The sequence below is a fragment of the Mytilus trossulus genome, chromosome 2 (assembly GCF_036588685.1).
Source record: "Mytilus trossulus isolate FHL-02 chromosome 2, PNRI_Mtr1.1.1.hap1, whole genome shotgun sequence".
NCBI classification, from domain to species: domain Eukaryota; kingdom Metazoa; phylum Mollusca; class Bivalvia; order Mytilida; family Mytilidae; genus Mytilus; species Mytilus trossulus.
The window spans coordinates 38,580,252-38,606,291 of NC_086374.1; the positions used below are offsets into that span (position 1 = coordinate 38,580,252).

The following is a 26,040-nucleotide window of genomic DNA, read 5'->3' on the forward strand; positions in this document are numbered from 1 at the left end:
TGTTCCTAAACAAAATCTATTGATAAAAACCTGAGACTACTATAACATGTGTCTCAGATAAAAACAGACTTATAGAATACAATTTTATTTATATCATATATGTGTGTCCGATAAAAAACCCAAAAAACATGTCAATGAGGCAATATAATCTAAATGCAATTACACAAATAGAGATGGATATTTTTATTAGTACATGTACAAATACTTATTTAGTTCGAGCTTATTACGATCAATACCTCGCAAGCACGTGGCGTGAAATTTTATCAATAAACATTATCACGTGACTGGTCAGTTATCGGTTTGGCGTAACGGACGAATTGATTTTAGGACGGGTTTAAACTAAAGTTGTTTTCGCCTTTGCAAGTGAATGAGGTGATCGCTTTAGCAACATATTTTATTGAATCACAAAAATGACAACCTAGACTGTATCAACACAAAGTTCACATGCACTTTTGATATATTTTTTGTCTCAAATATCATCGCCAAAAGTCACAATAGGAAATCGATAGCCCCATAGAAAAAAGTGGACTCGTCTGATTATGAAGGATGGACAAGGCCGAAGTTTGTAATGACGTAACTGTTCAATGTTTATAGAAAAAATATTGAAATTTTAAACCATGGCGGAAAGTGATTTTTGTGAATTTCCTCCTGGAATGGATCCGCATATAATGGCACAATTGCAGCATTTTTCACAGAGAACAGGCGCAGAAAACTTTGGTAAGCTAGGTCACGATAACCAGATGGGTCAGTTTTTGTTGACCTTGGTCAGTACACATAGTGGCCATCTTGTAGAAATTTACACATCATTATGTAATGCCATATAAGACGTGTTAATACCCGCTAAACTGTTGTTACAGTTACACACAAATTAAGATTAAAATATTCCAAAACGCGAAACTTTTTAAACGATACAAATTATTTTTATACATTTGTCAATATTTTTCCTTCTATGAAACTACGAATTTATTAAAAAAAAAAGTGTTTTTTTTATTGATTCATGCATTATAAATACAATTTGATATGTTTTTCCAAACAAACTTCCAAATATTATAATAGATTAAAACAACACTTATGATAGATAACAAATATTCAGAAAAATGCATGGGATCTGTTGATTTTATTAATAACAATATGTGTATGTCAAGTTACTCTTTTGGTTTTTTGGAAGAAATAGTTTATATTAGGCAGCAACCATTTGATTTTCTGGGGGGGGGGGGCTATGGGTTTTTTTTCTGTGCAAACTTTTTTTTTCGCCTTTGGCGAAGAACAATCTATTTTTTTAGCGACAAACCGAAAACAATTTTTTTCTTTCAATTTTAGCATTACTTATAGTGGCAGCTGAGGGTGAAACAAACAATTTTTTTTTCTCAGGGTCCTAAACAAATTATTTTTTTCACCAAAACCTGGAAACAAACTTTTCCCCCAAGAAAAGGGGGGTGGGGCATGGTCCCCCTGTCCCCCCTCTAAATCCGACCCCGGCATGCCATCATATTTAACCTATTGTAAAGGATAATTATTTAACTACATAGTAAAATAGGGTAAAATGATGTGTTATTGATGGTGAGACATTAATAAATTATTATTGAATTTAACTGCCTCACTCTGGTTTTGTGTTTTTTCCCAAGCATCTATGCAGACTTGGGGGAAGGGGGTTTCCAATGCAGGATAAAAACAATATGTCCCCATTCAGTAGCATTGACTGTCAAAAAAGTGGGTTTCAAACCACCAGACCCCACCCATCACTGTTCTAGGATCACCTATTGAGTCTTGTCTAAGTTTAATACACAAATGTGTAAGAACACAGTTACATACATGAAGTGCTGTGCAGTGATATAAATTTTAAAAAATCAAGCTGTAAAGTGAGGTGTTCGTCAAATTGTGTATAGTTTAATATTAAAAAGTTGTTTGTTTTGCTGAAAATATTTTGCATACATTGTAAATACAACCAACAATAATAATAAGGAAGATAACTCTAACTCAAATAATGACAACATATATTCCATAGATATACATGTAGGAAGATGTAGGTGTCAATGGGACAACTCTCCATCCAAATAACAATATATAAAAGTAAACCATTAAAGGTCAATGTACGGCCTTCAACATGGAGCCTAGGCTCACACTGAACAACAAGCTATAAAGGGCCCCAAAATTACTAGTGTAAAACCATTCAAACGGGAAAACCAAGGGTCTCTGCTTTTAAAATACAATGCAGATAACAAAATGAACATTGCAAAATAGAAATCTCTGCAAGTTTTCGGCAGGTCATTTTTCTGCGTGGAAAGTATGCTATCTTATACATGTATATACACCATATGCTCATATCATGATGTATCTATTGCTCTGGCAAAGCTGTATATTTAGGTTCTTAAGTTCTTTGTAGTTTGTATACATGAAGATACATATAGTCTCTGAATTTTTAGCTCACCGGGCCCGAATGGCCAAGTGAGCTTTTCCCATCACTTTGCGTCCGGCGTCTGTCATCCGTCGTCCTACGTCCGTCGTCGTTAACTTTTACAAAAATCTTCTTCTCTGAAACTACTGAACCAAATCAAACCAAACTTCATCTGATTGATTCCTAGGGTATCTAAAATAAAGATTGTGTTTTAATTCCCATTTCATCAAAAAATATGGCCGCCATGGCTAAAAATAGAACATAGGGGTAAAATGCAGTTTTTGGATTATAACTCAAAAACCAAAGCATTTAGAGCAAATCTGACAATTGGTAAAATTGTTTATCTGGTCAAGATCTATCTGCCCTGTAATTTTAAGATGAATGGGACAACCCATTCTTGGGTTGCTGCTCCTGAATTGGTAATTTTAAGGAAATTTTGCTGTTTTTGGATATTATCTTGAATATTATTATGGATAGAGATAAACTGAAAACAGCAAAAATGTTCAGCAAAGTAAGATTTACAAATAAGTCAACAGGACCAAAATGGTCATTTGACCCCTATAGGAGTTATTGCCCTTTATAGTCAATGTTTAACCATTTTTCGTAAATCTTAGTTAACTTTTACAAAAATCTTCTCCTTTGAAACTACTGAGCCACATTTTACCAAACATAGCCAGAATCATTATTTAGGCTATCTAGTTTAAAAAATGTGTTTTGTGACTGGGCAAACCAACCAAGATGGCCGCTACGGCTAAAAATAGAACATAGGGGTAAAATGCAGTTTTTGGCTTATAACTCAAAAACCAAAGCATTTAGAACAAATCTGACATGGAGTTAAATTGTTTATCTGGTCAAGATCTATCTTCCCTGAAATTTTTAGATGAATCAGACAACTCGTTGTTAGGTTGCTGCCCCTAAATTGGTAATTTTAAGGAAATTTAGCTGTTTTGTGTTATTATCTTGAATATTATTATAGATAGAGATAAACTGTAAACAGCAATAATGTACAGCAATTTAAGACTAAAAATTAAGTAAAAATGACCAAAATGGTCAATTGACCCCCTAAGAAGTTATTGTCCTTTATAATCAATAAATAAATTGGGTTTGCCACATCTCTGGAGTAGCAACTCTCAAATACTTTTTTTTATTTAACAAATAATACCTGTATGACTATTTCAATAGTTTATTTTACAATGTTATGTAAAATACTGTATGTTGTATCAATCATATATGTTATGTGTATATGCCCCCCTGGGGACCTAATTTGGAAAATAAAATTTATCTATCTATCTATCTTATCAATCTTTAACAATTTTCATTAATTTTTTAATTTTTTACTAACATTTTCCACTGAAACTACACGGAAAAATTCTTTATAGATAGAGATAATTGTAAGCAGCAAGAATGTTCAGTAAAGTAAGATGTACAAACACATCACAATTTGGTCATGAACTGACTGTCTGCTTCCTTTGTTTAATTCACCTATATCAAGGTGAGCGACACAGGCTCTTTAGAGCCTCTAGTTTTTTAAACTATATACATTGTACTTTAATATTACACAAGTTATAATTTTATTACTATTTTATGAAATTTTCCTTTGATCTTGCTGACTGATAATTTTCTTTCTCAGTGGAGTCAAATGATTTGAAAATTTCGCTCTAAACTAAGGACACATGTGCCTAATGTCATGAAATTAACAATGTCGTCATAGGTAAAAATAGAGATAAACAGATTATCATTGGTCATCTCAACTCAATTGCTTTTCTCAACGCAATTGCCATACTAGCTCAAGCGAGAAAATCAATCTAGTTGAGATGATTCAGGATAATCTATAAATACTTACAAATTGTAATTTCTATTATTGAGAAATGTCATCCTGAAATATTCATTATATTTTCTTTATGTACATTGGGGCTAACTATCCAATTGAAATTTGATACTGTATACATGTATTTTGATATATTGTAATTTTATAATCTACAACAATGTACATGTGCAATAATTATATAAATTATCTATAACCATTCTATTCATGTTGTCATGATCAGAATAATAAGAAGTAGGCATTTTGAAGTACATGTTCCTCAACCCTATATTATTTCATTTTCTCAAATACAAATCTCCTAGTGAGACAATAGCATGTCTATAGATACTAAAAAAAATAAAATCTAATCAACCTTATAGTATATATGTATATAGCCGATAAGAAATTAGAGCTCAAGATGGGATGCAACAAACACCTTCTATGCACTCTAAGATATCCATTTATTCATGTTCACCTTTTGTTTGTTTCAGGAAATGATGGGAAAACTGCTGGATATTACATGGACAGCTACAATACCGCTGATATTGGTAATTTACCTCACAACATGGCTGGTCATTCACAAGACAACAGTGTTTCCATGGGAACTACAGCAAGCACAGCAACTGCTGGGCTGTATGAACCACATCCTGTTAATTACGCAATGAAACAAGAAAAAAATTTACCTCCAACTCCACCAGGTATGGAGTTGACTACAAAAAATATTTCAAAAAATCCCTTAACACAGAATGAACCACACATGTTATTTTGATCTGAGCGTCACTGATGAATCTTATGAAGATGAAACTCGCATCTAGCGTATCAAGTTAAAAGCCTGGTACCTTAGATAATCATTTTTATAATTACAAAATGGGCAACTATGAACATATATAAAATGGTTGATTTCAAAAGTATTGCTTGCGATTTTTAACTAAATAATATAAGTTTGGTTTAAACATTTAAAATTTGTAGTTTTGATTAACTGATATTGTCTCATTTACGATATTTAGGTAAAATTTACTTTCAGATGAATTTGGATAATGATCATAACCTTTAATGTTCTCTTGGTGTAATAGCTCCTAAATATAATGCTGAAACATTATACAATGTACATGTAAATTTACATATCCCGGCTGGCATTCAAATATTTGTGGTTGAAAGTTCCTGATAAAGGATAATCTAGAAAAATTCTTCAGAAGTACTAAGATTATGTATAGTTACTACATGTACATGTAAATCAAAAGCGCTATTTTCATTTACAGGCAGTCCAGACCGACCAAAACAAATGAGAAATCCTGCTGTTACAGTACACCATAGAAGTAACATGGATACCATTGAACCCTCCTTACACCATGACATGTCATTACAAAACTACCTTGCCAAACCAGTTGCCATGAGACGATTGTCTGAAAAAAGTATTTCCCATGCTCGTTCATCATTAATTAGTCCAGATGCAGTATTAGAATCTATGTATAACCCAGGTCAGTATTCTATCTTACCTTATTGATTATAAATGGACATATTTGTATGCCATTCAGCTATGGCAGGGTTGACCTTACAACAGTATATGGGACCACTTGACCTGACTTCCTCAATCCCTATCTGAATGCTCCATGCCTTTAAACTGAATAATTTGAAATGGCAGCAAATTCAATTATGAAATTAATGCATTTTTTTGATTTCCAGAGTTGTGCTCTGATATGCATCTTATCTCTTCTTAAAACATAACATGTGCAGAAACTAGCTAGATAATTTTCTGTGTGTATGGTATATTTTTATTAGCTCACCTGGCCTAAAAGGCCAAGTGAGCTTTTCTCATCACTTGGCATCCGTCGTCGTCCGGCATTGTTTACTTTTACAAAAATCTTCTCCTCTGAAACTACTGGGCCAAATTAAACCAAACTTGGCCACAATCATCATTGATGTATCTAGTTTAAAAATTGTGTTTTTTGACCCGGCCAACCAACCAAGATGGCCGCTACAGCTAAAAATAGAACATAGGGGTAAAATGCAGTTTTTGGCTTATAACTCAAAAACCAAAGCATTTAGAGCAAATCTGACAAGGGGTTAAATTGTTTATCTGGTCAAGATCTATCTGCCCTGAAATTTTAAGATGAATGGGACAACCAGTTGTGGGGTTGCTGCCCCTGAATTGGTAATTTTAAGGAAATTTTGCTGGTTTTGGATATTATCTTGAATATTATCATGGATAGAGGGAATCTGTAATCAGCAAAGTAAGATTTAAAAATAAGTCAACAGGACCAAAATGGTCAGTTGACCCCTTTAGGAGTTATTGCCCTTTATAGTCAATTTTTAACCATTTTTAGTAAATCTTAGTTAACTTTTACAAAAATCTTCTCCTCTGAAACTACTGGGCCAAATTTTACCAAACAATGCCAGAATCATTATTAGGCTATCTAGTTTAAAAAGTGTGTTTTGTGACGGGGCAAACCAACCAAGATGCCCGCTACGGCTAAAAATAGAACATAGGATAAATGCAGGTTTTGGCTTATAACTCAAAAACCAAAGCATTTAGAGAAAATTGTTTATCTGGTCAAGATCTATCTGCCCCTAAATTTTAAGATGAATCGGACAACTCATTGTTAGGTTGCTGCCCCTAAATTGGTAATTTTAAGGAAATTTTGCTGTTTTTGGTTATTATCTTGAATATTATTATAGATAGGGATAAACTGTAAACAGCAATAATGTTCAGCAATTTAAGACTCAAAAATAAGTCAAAATGACCAAAATGGTCAATTGACCCCCTAAGTAATACTCATTATTTTTAGGGGAGCATTAAGTTTTACCCTCGTCTGTCTGTACGTCAGTATATCTGTACATTTCAAAGTTGGTTTTAGTTAGTTAGCCTCACCTAATTGTTAGGAAACTTATGCACAAGGCTTATTACCACAAAAATCTGATCAAGTTAAAATTTTGGAAGCATCTCTTTATTTAAACTGGTCTAGAGTTATGCCCTTTTACAAATGGAAAATTGCTGATTTTTTTGTGTTTGTTGTCTTACTTAAGTTTGCCTCAACCAAATGTTATGAAACTTATGCACAATGCTTTTTGTCGAGCCTTCGACTTAAGTCGAAAAAGCGAGACTAAGCGATCCTACATTCCGGCGGCGGCGGCGGCGTCCACAAATATTCACTCTGTGGTTAAAGTTTTTGAAATTTTAATAACTTTCTTAAACTATACTGGATTTCTACCAAAATTGGACAGAAGCTTGTTTATGATCATTAGAAAGTATCCAGAAGTAAATTTTGTAAAAAAAAAATCCATTTTTCCGTATTTTACTTATAAATGGACTTAGTTTTTTCTGCGTGTAACATAACATTCACTCTGTGGTTAAAGTTTTTGGAATTTTAATAACTTTCTTAAACTATCCTGGGTTTGTACCAAACTTGGACAGAAGCTTGTTTATGATCATAAGATAGTATCCAGACGTAAATTTTGTAAAAAAATAAATCCATATTTTCCGTATTTTACTTTTAAATGGACTTAGTTTTTCTGCCGGGAAACATTACATTCACTCTGTGGTTAAAGTTTTTAAAATTTTAATAACTTTCTTAAACTATCCTGGGTTTGTACCAAACTTGGACAGAGGCTTGTTTATGATCATAAGATAGTATCCAGAAGTAAATTTTGTAAAAAAATAAATCCATTTTTTCCGTATTTTACTTTTAAATGGACTTAGTTTTTCTGCCGGGAAACATTACATTCACTCTGTGGTTAAAGTTTTTAAAATTTTAATAACTTTCTTAAACTATCCTGGGTTTGTACCAAACTTGGACAGAAGCTTATTTATGATCATAAGATAGTATCCAGCAGTAAATTTTGTAAAAGATAACTCCATTTTTTCTGTATTTTACTTTTAAATGGACTTAGATTTTCTTCCTGTTAACATTACATACAGTCTGCAGTTAAAGTTTTCAAAACATTTATTAGATTCATTAACTATCCTAGATTTTTACCAAACTTGGACAGAAGCTTCTTACAATCATAAGATAGTATCAAGAGGAATATTTTTATTGATTTTTTTCCTCATTTTTGTTGAGCCTGCAAATTACAACAAAAGTAGGCGAGACATTGGGTTCCGCGGAACCCTTACAAATTTTTTTATAAAAAAAACACAGATTAATTAAGTTTGAATTTTGGTTGCATCACTTTAACTGTTCTAGAGTTATGTCCCTTAACAAATGAAAAAAAATCTGAACTATTTGTTTCTAATCTCGAACTTTAGTTTGCCTCAACTAACTGTTATGAAACTTATATATGTATAATTGCTTTTAACCACAAAAATCCTCAGATCAAGATTGAACTTGGTGGCCTCACTTTTACCGGTCTAGAGTTATGCCCTTTTACAAATGGAAAAATTTCTGAATTTTTACTTTCCTTCACTCATTTAAATTTGCCTCTTTACCACAAAACTCAGATCAAGTACAAACTTGGGTAGTGTCACTTTACATTTCTTCAGTTTCAATATTATGATTGTCACTTATTAACGTACTATGCAAACAGGGGCAACATTTTTATCCAGTCAATATCATGCAGTTCATTGATGACATTTTATTATTTGTTATTTAAGTGCCAGTCTGTAAGAATCAGGCATTTTAGGTAAAAATTAATAAATATGATTAGAAAAAACTCACAGCTAATCATGCTATTTAATACTAACAATCATTCTGAGTTAAAAAGTATTTGTCTTTCGTTTGTGTGTGTCTGGTAATTTAAAATAACATGGTTAGAAAATTGGTTAGAATGATAGCAAATTACAGAGTTATCTCCCCTTATTCCTTAATTTCTAGTTCATTTCAACCAAATTGTATCTTCTAGTACCAGAACAGAAAATTGCAATGAATGTTATTTTTGTGCATAACTACATATTATGAACTGAATAAAAATTTACATGAGAAAACAATGATGTATGAATTTATTGTATAATTGGTTCAACTACAAATGTATAATAAAAAAACAAAGAAAAGATAACTCCAACTCATAAGTTATTTACTTGCCCAATAAATAAAATTCATGTTTTATTTAGAGATTCACAAAATTGCAACATAAAAGCCATCATTACCCTTCAGTGCTCATAGGCACTTCAATTTTTGTTGTCATCTGCTTTAACTTGATAAATTACCAATCTGAACATGTATAATGTATAGAACATGATGATATAAAAAAGGATTTATATTGGTGGAGGAAAAATATTCCCGAAACCTGTTTTATTGCAGCACAAGTCTGATGAACTGGGACACCATTTGAAATGGTTAAAATCAACCCTGGTGTGAGTGCATTACTAATAGACCCTAGATTTTTCAAATCAGATGGGGAAGGCTGATAGATAGATGATATGTTAGCTTTCTTTTAGATTCAAATATTTCTCATATAGAATCAAATAGAATTATAAATTTTAAAATATATCTTCAAGACATTGCCTTCTAAAAACATTACCTTTACCAATTTTATTTTACAAAATGCACATTTATCGTAAAGTGGTTTTACTAAAAACTGCATGTAATAACAAAGACGTCTAAACTGTATGAATTTGTATTGAAGACTGAAGTACAAGATAACGTCATAAGTAAACGACGTTAGATATACAATAAAGCCAGGTTACGTTAACGTTCTCTTCTGTGCGTGATTTCCAACAACATTTGGAAATCCAAAACTTATTTTCAAGAGCTTATAAAACCAAAAAAGGACAAAAAGCAATCTTTAATACATGTGGGATATTATTTTTAAAGTTTAGTTCCCAATGGATGCAAATTTTGGAAGATATCAGGAAATGCAATCAAAACCTTTTGGTACTGACCCAAAAATTAAATCTTCCAAATATTATCATTACTTTTGAGGTACAAAAAATATAAGGTCATTGATCATGACATTCTAATTCTATGCATAATCCATGACATTTCTACCAATTTGTCAATGAAATATATGCTCAGATATTTAAGTTACAAAAGGATGTTATATTTGTCAAGAAAATAACATAACTTGTACAAGGTGCAAGAAACTAATATCTGTCCTAAAAATATCAATGTCATTAATGTAGCACTGTTAAAGTAATAGTTAGAATTGGAGTTATCTCCCTTTGCCCATATTTGTAGTTTAATCAACTATAACATATGGTTTATACAGTTCATTTCACACTGCTAAGTTAAAGCAATCTTTACCCTTCAGTGCTTCTAAAAACTTTGATTACCACATTGGATTTGAAATAGGTCTGTTCCCTAAATACATAACACTTTAAAATACATTATAAATTAATCAGACAACCATGACAACACTATGGTTAAATCTCTCTATATACTAGGTTATAGCCTCTTCTGTTATTTCGAACTGGCATTTCAGGACTAGTTTGCATTGGTTCCTATTGAAGTTTGGTACTTTTATAAGTATACAAACTGAATGGTCTTTGATTTCAACATACACATGAAGAGGCTAGAGCATAAACATTTTGAGTTAGATTATTTTTACATTCATGACATTCAGGTTTATGTTTTTCGAACTTAAAATTGAACGGTAGATGCTAAAGCTGTGATTACTTCACAATAATGTAATCTCAAAAAGACTTTTGTTACAGTTACATCAATATGTTCTATTACTCTTGAATGATGAAATATATTGTTTTCAGTCAGATAGATCTTGAAGGGTTCATCTGACCTTCACCTCATTTTCGTGGCTCATTAATGAATGCTAAGTTTTCATGGTTATGCTTGTTTCAGAAATACTACATAAGCAAAAAGCAAACTATATTTGGTTTATAGAATGATTGTAAGGTGTACATGTATGTTGGGTCTCTCTAGGCCCATTATCATGAATCCTTGCAATTAGTTTTAAAGTGATGTTTTTGTGATGCATTTACTTTCAAAGATTAAGAATTACAATTATGATCAGTAAAGCAGGTGATACATTTCAGAATGTGAACTCATGGTTTTCAAATGTGATTTGCAAAGAAAATTGAAATTGATTTATAAAACTGATGATCTATTAGACTGAGAAAAAAAGATTGAAAATAAAAGGTGCTTAGAAATTTTCTTGAGAGAAAAAAAGAGTTATCTCCCATGAGACCAAGGATCTAAAAATTTAGAAACCTGGTTATCTCCCTTATGTAGTTTTTCTGAGGTGTTCCCCCTCGTAATTTGTCAAAAGAAGGTCATGGTTTTTTGGTCTAAAAGATTTTTAAAATTGTAGTCCATGCAGTCTGAAAATATTTTTCCAAGAGTAGAACCATACTTGTTAGAAATAAGGTAGTAAAAGTTCTTTAATCAGAGAATTCTAATTTGGATATGATTGAATGGTCAAACTTCACATGAAGAACAATTAAAGCACTGCTCCTTGGACTTAATATTTGTAAATTGTGTGCATATGAATGTTTTGTCTATAATATTAATGTATCATCATATTCCTTGTTTTATTCAGTGAACCAAACATCCTCTGTAAATGATTTGTTTATATTGCCAGAATAGTAAAACATGGTGGTGAATTATTATCATGTTGTTATATTGAATCTTTTTTAGTCTTTCTAAAGTTAATAGTTTGTCTTTTGCTCTGTCCATTTATCCACAAATTTGTATGCACAGCTGTTTCGGCACTCACAAAATATGCTGTGGGATGCAGGGGCTCATTAGACTAAAAAATATCACAGGTTAAACTAAATTTTCATGACTTACAAGTATTTTTCTCACAAGTTGTTGAAATGAGTCTTCACATAGTTTATCATAGATATAAGAAGAAGTGGTATGAGTGCCAATGAGACAACTCTCCATTTTAGTCACTATTTATAAAAGTTCACCATTATAGGTCAAAGTGTGGTCTTCAGCACAGGGCCTTGGCTCACACTGCAGAACAAGCTATAGTTTATCATTTTGGATAAGGGACCATTAGTCCTAATTACTGTACATATAATATAATATCTTATCCCAGAAACTTAGAAAATGCCTACAACTAATGAAACTTTAAGGCTGTTTTCACCAGGAATTAAAGTTTCATATAATTTATAGTACTAGTTGATTTGCTAAACAAGATAAGATAGCCAAATCTGGTTCTAAACAATAAGATGCTGCTATATTGTTTTAGAATGGGTACATTTATCAGCAAAATTCAAGTGAGTAGTGCATTTTTGGAATTAAAGCTTATGATATGATTTGGAATACCGTCAATAAAATTAAAAACACTGTACTTAACTAGAAAGAAGATTGAGAATTCAATGAAAAACTCTTCAATGTCTTGCATCATTTTCTGTATATTCAGAAATTATTGCAATGTATAATTGTTGTGAAAAAATGAGTCGGTTATAATTGCAATAATTTAAACTTGCATTTTGAAATTTTTTATATGAATTAAACAGGAGTTTTCTTTATATCGTAAAGATAAAAATGGCATTTTAGTCTAAAGGGACAAAATTGTAATAATAAATATGCATACAATACATGCAATAGTTTCTGAATTTACATAAACTCTCTTTAGACTGATCAGAGTTGAGGGTATAATTTTTAGTTTTTTTTAAATACCTTTTAAAGTGAAAACTCGTGAAGATCTGGAAAAATCTTAGTAACTTATGAATTAGAAAACAATAAAGGAAAGGTGTACTGACATAATGTTATATATATACTATATTTGTAACTTATGAATTAGAATTTGAGAGAAAATAAGATGTACATAATTAGTATGTGCACTATAATGTATTATATACATACAATGTATTATAATAAAATATTTAAGGACATTCAACCTGTAGTGCATTAACTAGAATGTGTATTGAAGTGACAGTCATAGTAATTAATATTGGGGTATTATGTGTATTAAGATGACATGTGGTGTAATTAATATACAGGTATTATGTGTATTAGAATGACATGTAATCTTTTTATGTCATCAATGTTCTGTTTATAGTGATATGGAGGTGTTTACTTGGGGTTCTTTGTATTGTGCTGGGGAAATGGGTTTAACAAATATTAAATACATAAATTGATATTAAAACTTTTTGGCAAACTGACAACTGATAATTTGTTGGATGTTATTTGATAAATAATTAATCTATGGCACTAAATATTTTAACAGAAATTTAAATATCCCTTAATATTTCAGTAAACAGTATTGCAAAATATTGTACCACTTGGCTAACCAGTCAGGAAAATTAAATAATCATCTAATTCTCATATCAATTATTTAATAGTAAGTTAATCCATAATTAGTTTAAACATGAGTTATCTACCTTTTTTTCAACTTCAGTACAGTTAAACCAAGGATTTGTATAGTAAGATATACAAATCTTTGGTTAAACCAAATCACATAATTTTGTGATTGTATTGCATTCTTCTTTTTCTAAATGGTTTTGGGTTTTAGTATTTTTAATGAGAATACATCAGAAAGAATCTTCAGGATTTTTAATCTAGAAAAACATTTACTTTTTATTGGATATTGAACCAAAAAATTCTTGTTCCAATATATATAGTGACATCTTCATAACAAGCATCACCCTTTGAAGATTAACTTTTTTAAGCTATCTGAGGTATAAACCAGAGAACATTAATACATGTATATATAAAAAAGATGTAGTATGATTGCCAATGAGACAAATCTACCCAAGAGACCAAAATTACACAGATATTCACAATTATAGGTCAGCATATGGCCTTCAACAATGAGCAAGATGTTGGCCAAGACACCTTGTTGAAACTTTTGTTCTAATATATGACATGACATTTTGAATCGCGAATCAAAGATCAGAGTATATCATGTTGCTCATTGTTTGCAACAAAGCAAAATGTTCTTTCTTCAAATAATTTTTTTTTGAATATTTTAAGGAATTTTTGGTGTAGACTGTTATCTATCAAATTTGTTGGAATTACAGAAATGCTACTTGAACTTATATTTAGCATTACAGTTAAATTGGAGGCATGAGTCCTTATTCATGCATTTTACCAAAACCAGCTTATTAAACAAGCTGTGGCATCATTTAAAGTAATTATATATATCCTTCTTCCCTGTTGTTTTCTGTTGACCATTATCAGTTGTGTATGTCATACTAATAATTTTCAGCATAGCAATTTGTGTGAACATTAAGTTCAAATAATTCTTTTTTGTAAAGTTTATGTCATACTTATATATATACTTGTGTACTAGTACTTGAGTTTGAAGATAAACATGCATCCCTATTTTGTCCCTCTATCTAAATACATGAATGATATGTAGATAGTGGTCACTTAATAAAACTTGGTCAGTAATGGCCAGAGGTATTAAACATCATAAATACTACAAGATGAATTATACCGTTTGTTGACCCGCAACTGTTGTTGTTCTTCATTTTTACTTTTAAAAGTTTTCTGGTATCAAAATTCAAATTAGTGAATTATATTACTGTAAACGGACTAACGAAACTTTGTTGTTAAAAGTGATAATGGAGGATATTTGTGATGATTCAGTGTTTGATGTCTTAGCATGTTAAATTATAATTGGTTTTTTGCAATTATAATTGGTATTGGACTTTATTTATGCAGCTCAGTAATTTTCAGGTGAAAAAAAAAATGAAATTTATCCATTCAAGATTTTTTGTATAATAATAAAAAAAATGTGTTTTCTTTAATTGTTAAAACACAATGAGTAATAAGAATTAATTAATTGTTGATATTAGTTTTAATTCCCAGTAAGCTTTAGTTGACCTTTATGATTTATTATGTAAGAAAAGATTTTTCAGACCATGTGTGTATTGTGAATTATGTCTGAATGTTGAATAATATTACAAAATTACAGTTCATTGATTGGTCAACTTCTAACATTTAAATTTGGCTGCTTTTAAGGGAGTAGAACATAAATTTAATTTATTGCAAAAAATAAGAACAAAATAAATAAAAAAACACAGAATGATGAATGGGAAGTAAATTGATTCATCATTAACAATTTAAGTGGATTAATATTTACTGACCAGGAATTACATCCTAACTTTAACTGACCAGGAGTTACAAAATAGCTATAACTGACCAGGAATTACATACAAGGATCTGATGAGGAAATTGTCAAAAGGATATTGTATCAATAGAATTTTGAAGGTCAACAGAGTGCGAACAATTTGCTGTGGAATCAATATTCAAAAGTTTTAAAGAAATTCCATTATTTAGATTATTGGACTTTTGAGCTAAAAAAAAAGTATTTGATAATGTGTTAGCTCACACGCAATTTTTTCACTAAGAAAAGGATATTTCATATGCACATTTCAGCTGAAACACTTTTTCAATATTTGTGTATCTCATAGAGATTTTACGGAATAGGAAGTAGCTGTCAGTTGGCCAGTGGTCATTTTGAGGGTTTACATTAAGTTCATTTGGTTTGGTGTTGTATAACCGTGTACCATCTCGACACCTTGTTTATGGATTTAATACACTGAACATGATGAACGGACTTGGTGATTCTTACTTCCATGGACTGAGTTCTCACTTAGAGCCAGCTGCAGGATCTTTTCCTCCCAGCTCCATGTCTTTTGGATCGTCTTTCTCACCATATCATGGAGCACCGTCATTGTCACCCTCTCTGCCGTATCCATCAACAATGGGTAGCTTTCCTACATCATCAAGTTATATGAATCCTTATCTTCAGATGCATGGCTTAGGTAAGCTGGGTTTGAATTAACAAAAAAATATTTTTTGGTATTTTATAATATTTTGTGCCATCTGATAAAAAGTTTGACTACAAGAGATTTTGTTTAGAAAGTGATGTTGTCTTGGATTTGTGATTGGATACTCTTTTATACTTTTATAAAGAATAATAATTTGAAAATAATCACATAAAATAAACCATCTAAACACTAAATATTTCATAAACTTTCATAATTGAAGTATATATTACAATGCATGAGCATAGAAAACAGTGCATGCAAGGTGAAAAGCATAATTAAATTGAATGTTATATTGTTTTTATAAACGGATGTTCAGCAAAATGAATTTAGAGAACAATTTGTTTTGAGGATAGACTGTGAGGAATGATTTTAAATGAGGGCATTGTTGGTGATTGCAACATTTTATATGAAAAAGGTCCTACAATTTGTACTTGTAACACTCAAACAGACTAATTTATATGAAGAAACTATTTTTTTCCTATGTTTTCTTTATTCTATATATTTATAATGACTAGCCAGTGTTGAAAGTCTGACAAGATGGATGGAACATACACACATGTATTTTATTATGCTATCGAATAGTAGATATCATAGAGACTTATTTTATGTAATGCTTTTTGATTTAATTATGTAATGCTTTTTGAATTTATTTGTGTTTTGTAAACTAGAACATCTATGAATCAACAAATGCATTCTTACATTGGAACATATTTGCAGCTAAAATAGACTTGCTAATTAAATTACTTAAATCTTATTTCCACTAGTGTCATTTAAAATGTGTGGTTTTATATGTCATATCCATGTGGATTGGGGAAAATTTTGTGGACTATCTACAGGCCTCCATTTTTCTTTCCTTTGAAAGTACAACTATACTATATCAAAATTTAAGCTTTAAGATTATCTCTTTAGAGGAAATCTACACCTACTTAAATACATGTATGTCATAAAGACTTACAAATTGATTATGAACATGATGAAGAAAGGGAAATACATGAATTTAAAAATTAAAACACAGAGTTACAGTGAGTGAGTGAGTTATTAAATTCATTATTTTTTTTAGGGATTTGGTAAGATTAAATATGTATGTGATATCTGTAATGTGTGATAGACTTATGTTACATGCATGTGCTAGGGATATGCAATCCACAAATTGACTTGAAGGATATACATTATAATATTTTCTAAATATTTGATGTGGACATTAATGGAATTTATGATATATGGTTAAACAGCATTTAATATAAAAAAAAAATCAAATAGGAATTTAGGATATATGGTTAATTTAAACAGCATTTAATATAGAAAATCAAATATTCAACTACGTCAAGATCTGTCATACATCATTAGTTTTATGTTGTAACACTGATTAAACTAATTTGGTGTAAATTTTGTGGCTGATATCCTCCAGGTACCAAAAGGCTTGGTTATATAATCTGTTATATCAACCTATTGTCCAATGTAGACCAATGTGATATAACTGAACTATTGACCAACAATAGTCTGTCCATACTGTAACTTATTTCACTTATTCTTACATAAAACTTATATAATAATATTATTGATTGAATAAATGTGTATTGCTCAGACTTTCCATAGGTCATAGAAGGGTTGCTATTAAACCCAAAAAAGGAAAATAGAAAAGTACTCATAAATATATTTAGTAGTGATCCTTTGTTCTTTGGTACCCTTTAAATTAAATGAAATAAGGAGTGATAGATAAGAACTAAAAATAGAAAGTTCAAAAAGTAAAGCCATGCCCAGAGACCATAAACAATATTCAGGTTGTTACCAACAAGGAAAACATATTACAGGAAGGCTTTATTTTTAAAAAACAAATGAAGGATTTGTAATCTGTTTGTTTTAAATAATATTTATTATATTATATATATGCTGGGTTTTTAACAACACATTTATTAGAAAGGCTGAAGTGATTGTATGTTACACTAGGAACTGATTTCCTTGTACTATGACTTAGAATTGATGAGTTTTGATATGGTTGAACTTCTCTCAAGTAAAATATTCTTTGAAAAGGGCTGGCCCGGTGAAGTCTGTTCTACGCTCAATAATCCAGAGCTGCAAGATTTATTCTCACTAAGCCATTTTTTCACTGGCTTGATTTACTCTAAAAGTGCAGTGAGATGACCATTCCTACCCTTGTCAAACAATTTATTTATATTATATAATCAGATGTTCAAGTTATAAAAGATGTGTATGTGAATAACCAAACTTGTAAAAGAAAATTAATATATTTATAATTGCATAAGTTGCAGAAATAGTGCATGGAGTATAAATTTATCTGATGAACAGAGGAAAAAACTCCAATTCCATATTTTCTTAAAATTAAAAAAAGAAAAAGGCTAATAATAATACAATGCTAGCTGAGGAACCGTAGCTCTTAGATCCTTAAATTATTTTTGACTATTTACGACCATAGACTATACAAATGAAAGCAATTTTACCCCCAAGTGCTCAGTTCTTGACTGAATGGTCAAAACTTTCTTTAATTGGTTAAACGTCAGAGATTATGGGATGCCACAAACATTTAAAATCATTGTCAGAAGAATGAATGAAGTGAAAACCTTTGAACTATTATGTATGAATTAGGTGAGGAATGGGAAAGATAGTAAGTTTTCTCTATTTAGACTCAAATTTACAATAATATGGAAAATGGAATATGCCACTAAAGATCAGGATTTGCCTCCTGATTTAAGTTATGTGGTACCATTAATATTAGTAGCTCCCTTAGGTAGGAGTAGGTAATGTAACTGTAGGAAACATTAGTTCAACATCTAGGTCAATCTTTAAAAGAACTAATCATATAAACCTCTTCCTGTCGTTGATTTATCAAAAATAGATTTGATATACTCCATGAGCCATGGGGATTAAAACCAGTACATACTACAAGTATTTATAATGGAGTACAAAAGATTGCAAAGGTCCAATTACTATAGTAAAAAGGAAGACAATCTAATTTTCGATTAAATATTAAAAAAAAGTTCATTTCTTTTCTATTTCTTCAATGTTTTAAATAAGAAATAGAATTTGGTTTGATGTATGTAACTTATAAAGAGTATATATAGATCCAATGGATAAATCTGTTGTAGAATTGTCACTGCTTCAGAAGTACTTATATATATAGACATGTATATAATGTCTATATATACTGTGTGAAAAGATGGCGTTCAAACATTCTGTCCTTTAAAATGAACGTTTCCTTATATATTAACTGATTTACTGGTAAGAAAAATTATGCTGTGGATTTCTGCTGTTGAGGCTGTTAACATGTGTTTGTTTAGGGTAAAGATTGAATGATATGCAATCAAAACCGTTTAGAACTGACTATTTTAGTTTGGGTTATCTTACTTTGTTCATGATTGTAGTTCAACCTATGGTACACCTATGGTACAAGAATACAAATACCTGTAGATGATTATTTCATATCTTCTAAGAATCCATTGTCATATAATTATGGTGTTCTATGAAGTTATTGTCATACATTTGTAGTATACTATGAAGTTATTGTTGTACATTTGTAGTATACATGTACTATGAAGTTATTGTCATACATTAGTAGTATATTATGAAGTAATTGTCATACATTTATAGTATACTATGAAGTAATTGTCATACATTTGTAGTATATTATGAAGTAATTCTCATACATTTGTAGTATACTATGAAGTAATTGTCATACATTTGTAGTATATTATGAAGTAATTGTCATACATTTGTAGTATACTATGAAGTAATTTTCATACATTTGTAGTATACTATGAAGTAATTGTCATACATTTGTAGTATACTATAAAGTAATTGTCATACATTTGTAGTATATTATGAAGTAATTGTCATACATTTATAGTATACTATGAAGCTATTGTCATACATTTGTTGTATACTATAAAGTTATTGTCATACATTTATAGTATACTATGAAGTTATTGTCATACATTTATAGTATACTATGAAGTTATTGTCATACATTTATAGTATGCTATGAATGCTATGAAGCTATTGACATACATTTGTAGTATACTATGAAGCTATTGACATACATTTGTAGTATATTATGAAGTAATTGTCATACATTTGTAGTATACTATGAAGCTATTGACATACACCTGTAGTGTAGTATACTATGAAGTTATTTTCATACATTTATAGTATGCTATGAATGCTATGAAGCTATTGACATACATTTATAGTATACTATGAAGCTATTGTCATACATTTATAGTATACTATGAAGTTATTGTCATACATTTATAGTATACTATGAAGTTATTGTCATACATTTATAGTATGCTATGAATGCTATGAAGCTATTGACATACATTTATAGTATACTATGAAGCTATTGACATACATTTATAGTATACTATGAAGTTATTGTCATACATTTATAGTATGCTATGAATGCTATGAAGCTATTGACATACATTTATAGTATACTATGAAGCTATTGACATACATTTATAGTATACTATGAAGTTATTGTCATACATTTGTAGTATACTATGAAGCTATTGACATACACCTGTAGTGTAGTATACTATGAAGTTATTTTCATACATTTGAAGTATATATAAAAAGTTATTGTCATACATTTTAAGTATATATAAAAAGTTATTGTCATACATTTTAAGTATACAGTACTTAGAATTTATTAACATACATTTGTTAGATGCTAAAAAGTTCCTTGTTTTATTTTTAGCAGCAGCAGCCAGTGCCTCTCCAACCTTAGCTAGAGCTTTAGCTGCAGTTCAGCAAACACAGAAAAGGCCAAGAAGTGAAAAGAAAGCTATACCTAATGAGCAGAAAGACGGCAAGTATTTCGAAAGAAGAAAAAGAAACAATAATGCTGCCAAAAAATCCAGAGATGCCAGGAAATCAAGAGAAGATGAAATTGCAATAAGAGCAAGCTTTTTGGAAAAGGAGAATGCCATTTTAAGAGCTCAAGTGGGAACATTACGAGAAGAGGCATCATCACTAAAACATCTGTTACTACAGAAACGTGGAAGAACATGACATACGTATTAAAACATTCTACCTAAGAAGAATGTGTTCTGATATTCCGGTGTTCTTATATATTATTGTATTTTGATTAATGTCCATATATTAGAAGTTTTTTATTATTATTTTTTGGTATTTTAGCTTCCAGACTAAGTATTACAAATTTTTAATTCCAAAAAAAAAATGTATTTGAATAAACAATAGTTGTGTAACCTGAAATATTTTCAGATAGTGTGTATAAACCAATGTTATTAAATATTTATGAATCAAATTAATATTCAAGGGAAAACAGTAAGGTATTTTTATTCTTTGTTTACAAAATTAATAACTGTCTTTGAACTATGAGTTATGTAATGAGTTGAAAACTTAACATATGTTTTAAGAAAAAACATTTTTTGTCGGTTTTTAAATCTTCTTTTGTCAAATGCAACAATTGCAAAGAATTGGCAACTGACTGATGAAATGGTAATCTATTTAAAGAACTCCCCTCCAAAACTTAATGTTCAGTTAAACATTGAAACAACCAATTTACAAAAGATTTTTCTTGACAAGGGAAACACATTTTTTTACATGAGGTTAAAAAACGGAAGATATACCATACAGTATAGGACTTTTAATTAAATTTTATTACAGTTTCCTCTTTGAAATCAGAGAATACTGTTTTGTTTGACATTAAAAGTAACTTCAACCAATAAGTATAATGTTGAAATCTAGTATAACATCCTTGCTACAAATTTCTGTTTACAAACATAAAAGTAATTTGTACATTTTGAACAGGGTATATATATATATCCTTTTAGGTCATATTGTCTGTGATAAAATTACTTTACAACAAATAACCTCATATAAAAAATAATACAAAACCATTTTTTTTTAATTAAATAATTTACACTATTATAAAGAAACCTTGATTCATAAACATTTAAAACTTATATTGCTGAAAAGATGTTATGCATGAACTTAATTAAATGTTAAAGTATCCTACAATACTGAAAGATTTCTTGTCTTCCTGAAACTATGTCCAAAATATTAACTGCTGCTAAAATAATTTGAAAGATTGTGATGAAGGATTGTTTACCACTGGTTTTACTGTGGGTTTAATGCTGAGAGACAGTTTTCACATTGGATCTCACAATGGTATTCTTCAATTAAAAATAAAAAGGGGTGGTTATAAACCGCCCTAAAAAAGAAGAAAATTCTGAATCTTTGAAATAAATATATAATAATAATCAAAATGATGTTAATTAGTCTACTGTCTTATAAGTTTATGTATGTATGTGATAAGTATCTAATCATGGAAAATTAAAGTAAGCTATGCAACTATATTAAAACCAATCAAAATAAAAATGCACTCCATGCAAACTTATTTCCTAATACTAGTTATCAATATCTGTTTTTATATAGTTATAAAGTTAAAAACAAAAGCAATATTTGTTATGCATTATATGAGTAATACAAAATAATCCTAGGTTTTATCAAATGTTTATTGTTTTGTTTTTGATCTCGGTGATATCATTTCATGTTTTGTTACGATTTAGTGATAGGAATGTTGATATTTTACAGTTTGTATTGTTATACTGTGTAAAGCAGTTTCCATGGTTACTAGTTCTATTAAACAATGTAAAATGGTTTCCATGGTTGCTTGTTCTGTTAGTCAGTTTTAAACAGTTTCCATGGTTACTAACTGCTAAATTGTTTAAAGCAGATACTTTAGTGATTATTTGTGTTAAATTGTTTCAACCAATTCCCATAGTATCAGATTTATTACATAGTAAGGTTGCGTCACCTTCTTTCTAGAATGAAGGTGATTGAAGTTATCCTCTCCAATGATTCAGTTTGTTTGTTTGTAAGACCACTATTCCTGTCAGGGCTTGCAAGTGTGTTATTTTGGTCTTCTCTAAAAGAGGGTGAATTGTCATTAACCTTAAATTGCCCCATGCAGTCTTCTGGTGAAAAATAAAAAAAAGAGTTCTGATAAATTCAAGCACACGAAAAAGAAAATATTAGCAATAATCTGATACTGTATGCAGTTTGGTGAAAACAAAAACGTTGGCCTGAGCTTAATGTTTTTTCAGTAAATATGTTAAATTGTATATTTTTATGTAGATTTGTAGTTTTGAAATAACTTAGTTATATATATTCTTTAGTAATTGTGTTAATTTACATTTATTGTACTTTGTTTTTGATATGTAGATTGTCCCTGCTGTTTGATTTTTCACCTATAAATTGACAGAAAAGATTTGATATATTAACAGTATCTTCAATTAATCATTTTACATGTGCAATGATAATTTCCGGTGATTTTTGTATCTAACAGGGCATTTTTATATTATACTTCATAAGATAATGATTATTTTGAAAATAAGATAAGTAATACGGGTTATATTTTTTTGTTATATAGTGTCAATTTTGTAATGGGAATATTTTTTGTTTAAATAATTGCTCAATTTAACATCAGGTCATATAAACATAAAAAAAAACTAAATTCATAGTTGGGTTATGGTTGAAAAACCTATAACTGAAAATTAAAATTTTAAAGTATAGGACATGGATTAAACTTGTTTGGATCCTATAGACAGCATCTTTTTATAAATGTGTATTATAGTGTCCTTTATTATGTGTGCGGGATTTTTGGTCAGTGTTTTAGATTGAGATTGTGTTTTTCATTTTTGTTAAATGATTTTGTTAATACTGTTATATTTCAAGATTGAAGTAATAGTGAATTGTTGATTTTATTGCATTTAGCTGTATAATGTTAAACCTTAGAGGTAAAAAGCCTCAAAATAATTGGTATAAGGTCATATACGTACATCAAAATTGCTAGCAGAACTGGCCCTTTGGACCTGTGTAAAATATTGCCATTCAATTTTAATTAAAGTTGTCACATTGGAAATTTTGAGTACTTGAAAAGCACAATAGTGCTGCTAAATAGTTTGTGCTAATTCAAATTGTATAATAGTTTAAATGTATTTATCAAAAATCAGAAACATGTTGGTTTTATCCTGAATGTACATATACTCCTTAATCATTTTTTGGAAATTAACATCTTTTTAATTTAAGTAAATTATTGTGGTATTAAAAATTGAGTTATGTGGGGGGATGGTCATTAAAATGCCTTATTGAATTCATATGTTTAACGTATTTCTTATGCATATAGTTGTTATAACCTTGACATAGTTTGTGATCTTGAACATTTTATTTGAAGGGGAAATATTTTTGTCAAAAAAGTCGTAGATTAAAGTAACTTGAAATATTTTCACCTTAAGAGACGAATCTCTCACAGTAATAATAATCATTCATATAAGTAATAAGTGTTTGTTGATATTTCTGAAAAGTGACTTCAGAAGTCACATGTTTATTGAGCAGCATACACTACACAAACCGATCATCTGTTTTCTAGGGTTTTATATAACAATAAACCAGATCTGCATTAACCATATATAAGTAAAAAAGATTCTGTTTTAAATGAGAATCTGTGAATTTCATTATTTTAAAGGAGATAGGAAAAAAAATTATACAATTTTAGAATATATGCTTAATTTGAAAGTTCAATAATATTAAATATTTTTGTTGCTTTAAGATGCCCAAGTACTTAATGTTGTATACCAAGGGCACATAATTATAATTTAGCCCACCCTTTTCTTTACCAATGCAGGAACATATCAGTTATTTCATCTTGAAGAATAGTGTTTCATATTTTTTACTATGACCTCACAATATTCAGTGACAAAATCTTCAATATCACAAACTTCATATATTTCTTTTACATAGGTGTTAAACATATATTTCATGATTATTCAAGATCATTAAAAATCAAGTTCAGATTACGGGTAAAGATGTAAAATCCATAGGAGTGATTACATTTGTTGATTCCTGCCTTGTTAATATGTTAATGTTTTGTACAATAATGATATTTTTATTATATATCGAATCAATGATCCATCAAGTTCTTATACAGCTTGAAATACATCTTTTATACAGAAATTTTGAAAGAATTTGACAAGATAATTTAAAAAGCAAATGTTCATTTAATTTCTTTCCGAAAAAAACATGTGCTTTGCACTATTTAAAACTTTCTATTAAGGATGTACACCTCTGAAGAGCCAAAAATTTCTAGAATTAAACTTTTTTTCTAAACCTGTTTTTTGTGTTCATATGACTGTAAAAAAATAATTGGTGAAGAAAAAATCATACGGTGGTGCACTTCTTTTTTTGCTGCAGCCCTTTGAAAGTACCCAATTTTCATGATTTTCCCATTTTTCATCAGTTTTTACCTATTTTTGGGCTCTTAATCATGAAAAAAATCACATTTCCACAATTAAACTTTTTGTCATACTTTCAATAAAGATGAAGGGGACCAATCTGAATAAATTTTAATTTAAAAAACTATAGCTAGGTGTTAATATAAGAAAGTTTTATCATATTTTGATGCTTTTTTGTGTCAAATTTACCATGTTGTCAATTTTGTAAATTTGTGATTTTTCTCCGTTTTAAGTACAAATTGCATATTTTTTCAACTTCTTTGTTATAAATGATTGAAAACATACATATCTAAGAAATTTGAAAAGAAAAAAGGGATGTGGGATGTACATGTTTCTGGTAAAATCATTTTTTGTATCCCTCACCTATTTTCTCGATATTTTGGCTAAAAAGACTGACTCGATTGGTAATAAAATTTGAAAAATGTATTACTCAAAAACTACTCATTGGAAATACCCAATTTTTTTACAGAGTTGAGTTTGATTATTACATTTTTTAAATTCATTCATATTTTACACTTGTATCTCATGTTTTAGACATAATTCCAGAACGAGATTTCAACGAGACTGAACGAGACTGAAATGTCAGAAGAATACATCCTTAACAATTTTACAATAAAAGTTTATGCAATTATTTACTAATACTGCAAAAAAAAAACTTGAATCCTAAGGGAGATAGTTTAAATTGTTTCCCTTTATTCACAGTTTAAATAAATAAATGACAATTATATATATCTTCCTCATTGATATTTCAAAATATAAACTTTATTATATGTTAATAGATCATTTAATAGTATGTTTCTTTTTTCCAAGATTTCTGTATAATAGATGTAAAAGGATTTATGATTCGTTGATTATACAAGTTCTACCTCAGGGATATGATGTGTAAATTTCTACCTCAGTTTGACCATTTATGTGCATGTTTATAATAAACAAACTGCAGGTCAATGTA

At 29.7% G+C, this 26,040-nt stretch overlaps 1 protein-coding gene across 4 annotated transcripts; it reads left to right on the forward strand.

Moving 5' to 3' along the window:
- Positions 1 to 313: 313 nt before the first annotated feature.
- LOC134707165 (transcription factor ces-2-like) lies at positions 314 to 26,040 on the forward strand. 4 transcript variants are annotated; one of them, XM_063566717.1, is made up of 4 exons: positions 314 to 717; positions 4,691 to 4,747; positions 5,459 to 5,677; positions 20,534 to 26,040. In XM_063566717.1, exons 1-4 carry the CDS (start codon positions 618 to 620, stop codon positions 20,842 to 20,844), a joined length of 687 nt encoding a protein of 228 aa, XP_063422787.1. In that variant the 5' UTR covers positions 314 to 617; the 3' UTR covers positions 20,845 to 26,040. The 4 variants fall into 4 exon arrangements, with proteins under 4 accessions (XP_063422787.1, XP_063422785.1, XP_063422786.1 ...); XM_063566715.1 differs by having other exon boundaries at positions 317 to 717; positions 4,691 to 4,897; XM_063566716.1 differs by having other exon boundaries at positions 322 to 717; positions 20,531 to 26,040.